This window comes from Ammodytes marinus, assembly GCF_949987685.1.
Source record: "Ammodytes marinus genome assembly, chromosome: 19".
Classification (NCBI taxonomy): Eukaryota; Metazoa; Chordata; class Actinopteri; order Uranoscopiformes; family Ammodytidae; genus Ammodytes; species Ammodytes marinus.
In genome coordinates this window covers 21,550,519-21,555,296 of record NC_137223.1, presented here as the reverse complement: position 1 = coordinate 21,555,296, position 4,778 = coordinate 21,550,519, and the positions used below count along the sequence as shown (strand labels likewise).

The window sequence follows — 4,778 nt, the reverse complement described above, 5'->3', positions numbered from 1 at the left end:
GTTCCCACACTGCTACAGTGTTGTGTGTTTCATAACTGATTTAATGTAAGAGAGAGAGAGAGAGAGAGAGAGAGAGAGAGAGAGAGAGAGAGAGAGAGAGAGAGAGAGAGAGAGAGAGAGACAGAGTACTTCATATGCTAGACAGATTTGTCTACCCGAGAGCCGAGTATTATGCAGTGCTTTCTCTGGTGTTAAAAAGTTTATTGTTTCTCTACAAAATCCTTGTTTTAAAGCTCAGTGAAGGCCACAGACAGAAGGACTTAGTATCTGAATGGCAGCTGGTACTTACAGAATAGTGTAACCGACACATTTGAAGGAAGAATTTAAACTCAACCTTTTTGAGAGAGAGGAACACAGCCATCTGGAGAATCAAGTGTTGTTTAGAAAAAAAGTGCCATGACAGCCTGTTCAGGTAAGTGGAAACCCAAGGAAAACGGTTTAATGCTTTCAAGTGAGCTTCATCCCTTCTTACATTTCATTTTTCAAAATTGGAATCTCTTGCAATTTAAGTGGGAGAAGTCAGACGCACGTCAGCTGGGATAAAAAGGATAATTGGGTGTTAAGGTTTTTTACTGATGAGAAGCTGTTCTTTGTTCTCAAGTGTGACTGCAGTGTGTGGGCACCTGATTTGTTGCTCGGCTTACTTTTGATGTTTTTAAAATTTGTCTTGGCACCTGCCGGGCTTTGAAATGGCTTCAGGTTTCGGATAAATTTCAGATTTTCCACATCCGTTTATGCATCTCTTCTCATCTCATTTTATCTAATCTTCAACCGCTAATCCGGGGTCAGGTCGCGGGGGAAGCAGCTCGAGCAGGGGGACCCAAAACTTCTCTTCCCCCGGGCAACATTTACCAGCACTGAGATTCTATCCATTCATGCAGTATGTATTAAATCATTTAGGGACATTCTCTTTTGGAGACTTTAACCCACCTCAGTTTTATTTAGAGAAAAAGTTTAAATATTGCCGGATTAGGTCTGTTGCCTTAGGTATGAGTAGGACAACCAAAACTCTTTTGAATTTGAATTAAAACAACTACAACTATTTTAATTTTTTTCTTTTTTTTAAAGATATTTTTTGGCATTTTTATGCTTTATTGATAGTGTAGAGACAGAGTTGAAATGGGGCAGAGAGGGGAGTGACATGTAGAGAACGACCACGGGCTGGAATCGAACCCGGGTCCGCTGCTGGCCGAGGCCCATGGGGGGGACGCCCTACCAACTGAGCAAAGGGCGCCCCCAACTACAACTACCTTTCAATAGCCTCAGCCTGTCCTTCTCTCCACTCTGCAGGGGAGATGCAGCACTTAGCATGGTTGATGCTGTTGATCCTATGGATGGTGCAGACTGTGGACGGCTGTCCTGATGTCTGCAAATGCACCCGCAAGGCCGGACCTGAAAAGTCAGAGGTCAACTGTCATAAGAAGGGCCTTCGTGCCTTTCCTTCCAATCTGCCCCCTGATTCATGGATCGTCAAACTAGGTGAGTACATACAACGTGGTTAATCAAATGGACTCTTATGATTTGAGGCTTCAAGACCCATGTTTGACCTGTATTTTCTTTTCATTCAACCTTTATTTATACTCGAGAGATCAATGAGGGGTGACCTTCGTTTCCAATGACGCCGAGTCAAACAAAACAATGAAAAGCAAAACCATTGAAACATTCAGACAGTGATGTTGAATGGCTGCAATGAAAATGTCATGGGTAAAAGTACAATGGTTATTTTCAATAAAGCCTACAATATAGCCAACAATATAACCCACAATACAGCCTATTTAAAACAGTTGCAGAGTTTGGCAGTTTAAAGATAACATGTCTAAATGTATAAAGGGTATGGAGGTATTTGACATAGGCTTAAAATCAAACATAAGTATTGTGAGACATAACTTCATCGGTAACCAAACTTTCAACTGCTCAACAACTTTTCCTGCCGTCTGAAGGTGAGAACGGTATCACGGATCTCAAGGCCAACGCTCTCAAGTCGATCCCAAAGATTGAGAGCATCAATCTGGAACGAAACGCCATCAAGTCCATCCACCCCCAGGCCTTCTCCGGGGCAAAGCATCTGATGCTCCTCAACCTCTACGGCAACCACCTCACCAACCTTCCACCGAGGGGATTTCAGGTAAAGAGAATGTTGGGTAGAAATAGGTTTATATGTACAGCAATTGCACTAACTTGGGGCGACTGTGGCTCAGGTGGTAGAGCGGGTCGGCCAACGGTCAAAGGGTTGGCTGTTCAATCCCCGCCCTGCCACTTGTATCATGGTTGTTGTGTCCTTGGGCAAGACACTTCACCCACCTTGCCTCGTGTGAATGTCGATAGTTAGCCTGCTATCAGTGTATGAATGTGTGTGTGAATGGTAACGTGTAAATGGGAACAGGTCTCCCTTGAAAAAGAGTCTCCGGTCTCATGGGATTCACCTGTATAGATGAAGGTTAAAAAAGAAATGAAATCATCTGACCAGAAAAAACTGTTGTTCCTTCTCATGCCTTGTAGGAGCTGCTGAACCTCCGTTTCCTCATGTTGGGACAGAACCAGATTGGAACGCTGAAACCTGTAATGTTTGCCGGGATGAGGAACTTGTCCGACTTAGACCTTCCTCTCAACGGGCTGACCTTGCTCCCAGCTAACGCCTTCAAGCCTCTGATCGCCCTCAAAGTTTTGGACCTCTCCCTCAATCGCATCCAGAAGATCTCTCCCAAGGCCTTCACCGGACTCAGACAGCTCATGTTCCTCAACTTGGACAATAACAGGTTACATCACATTATGCCTTTTTTTGGAAGAGGCTTCTATAAAGTTTAGCAATGCCGAACCGAGTAGATATATTTTCTTGTTTGGGTTAAAAGCAGTTAGTATCAGACTTCTATTCCAGGGACCACTTCACGATTCCTGCATTCATTTGGTTGATACTGCAGTAAGGCATGACATCCTTGCAAAAATGGCTTGCACCCTTTATTTTGCAAGGTGGGTGTGGAGTTTAAGGTTGTGAATGGGAATATAGTGAAACCAACTTTCATGTCAGAATTTGTTTCCTGACCCACGTCTTTATTTAACCTTGGGCATTGGTTGAGAGATCTGCTTACTGTCCCGGTAAAGACAAACAATGTTGACTGTCAGCAGAAAAATAGTTGAATACGTATTCATACCATCCAAACATATTGACACCATTTTTGATATGGTGGTTCTACAGTGTATTGATGTTAATTAAGGGATTCTGTCTCTGTCTTTAAATGAAGCCTGAAGACCTTACCTGCTGGAGCGTTCACACCGCTGCGATCTCTGGAGATGCTGGTTCTGGACAACAACCTCCTATCTGCACTGAGCCCATCGGCTTTGAATGGACTGGGCAACTTGCAGGTAAAGTAAATGTAATTGTCTGTTGTGTAAAACCAGCCACTTTGTACATTTAAAAAGGTATTCATAGTTAATGGCAGTAAATAAGAACAAAAACACCAGTACAAATTGTTACATCTCCTTGAATTCAACCACCACTTGTTCTAAGATGTTCTAATGTATAGAGACTGCATTGCACATACACGTTTCTTATTGTGCATTGCTCAACTAAAGGCCACAAACATACTGTTAATGCACTCAATATCATACCAGGAACTCTACCTGAGGAACAATGAACTGGAGCAACTGCCACCGGATGTGTTCCAGAACATGGCCAAGCTTTCTCAGCTGGCTCTGAGTGGAAACCGCCTCAAGACGGTGGATGGAAGCATCTTCACTCACATACCTGGTAAGACTATATATACCGCCAGTCTCACTTTCAACAGTCCAAATCTCACACAGGCAAAGGAGAAAGAACATGACAGCATTGTTTACTGTAGTGATAGTGATAGACAATACTGTTGTTACTGTTATCTGTTTTGTGTTATTCGTTGTCTTATCTGTTATGTGTTTGCTGTTTCTTTTTGTACTGCTGGCTGTACAACACATTGCCTGTAGGGGATAATAAAGATACCTTGAACCTTGAATCATAGTTTGATCTTTTCCGACTTTCCCTCTCAGTCCTGAAGAAGCTGTACCTCCATGACAACCCGTGGCAGTGCGACTGTAAGCTCATCTCCTTGGTGGAGTGGATGGGACAGACCAATGCCACCCTGTCGCCCAGAGACGCCCTGAGGTGCGTGGGTCCTCCAGAACTTCGGAACAAGATTTTCTCCAGCCTTCAAACCGACAAGCTTCTCTGCAGTGCCTAGTACCAGAAAGACCTGGATGAACACATCGGCGTGGGCTTAGGGTCCCTCCATGATGATTCAGATGTTGTACTCTTACTCAAAAATATATCTTTTTTTGCTATGTACTATACTGGGATATTGTTTGAAGAGTGAACTTTCTTATACGATTTCTAAAAGCTGCAACCGCCAGTCAATAGATATCCCCGTAGGATATTGTATCGCCTCTACTTCATGAGCATCATATTGATGTTCTCAGTTTAGAACCCCAGCGTAAAACATCACCTTTGAGAGAGTTTGGCTTGAACACTCTGTATTTTTAAGTACAAAAACCAAGAGCTATATATACAATTCAACCCATGCCGGATCTTGAAAAATCCTTAAACTGCAGTTAAAGAACAAAAATCACTAAGAAACTGGAGTCCTGAGGTCTTCATTGAACGGAATGACATGAGCATCATTGTTGCGTTTTCCACCAGCAAAGAACACAGTCCCTGTCTCTTATCTCAGAAATTCAACACTGAGATTAATATTATAATCCCATATTGCTTGTCATACAGAGGCTACGCAGGTTTGGAAAGTGGCGGATTACAT

General features: G+C 43.0%; 1 protein-coding gene across 1 annotated transcript; it reads left to right on the top strand.

Moving 5' to 3' along the window:
• Positions 1-396: 396 nt before the first annotated feature.
• On the top strand, positions 397-4,208 carry LOC307265701 (uncharacterized protein; the record flags this gene model as incomplete). Its single annotated transcript, XM_080047496.1, has 7 exons — positions 397-412; positions 1,291-1,479; positions 1,941-2,125; positions 2,500-2,756; positions 3,240-3,360; positions 3,610-3,745; positions 4,018-4,208. The coding sequence occupies 7 exons, from the start codon at positions 397-399 to the stop codon at positions 4,206-4,208; spliced, it is 1,095 nt and encodes a 364-aa protein (XP_079903622.1).
• Between the last annotated feature and the right edge of the window lie 570 nt (positions 4,209-4,778).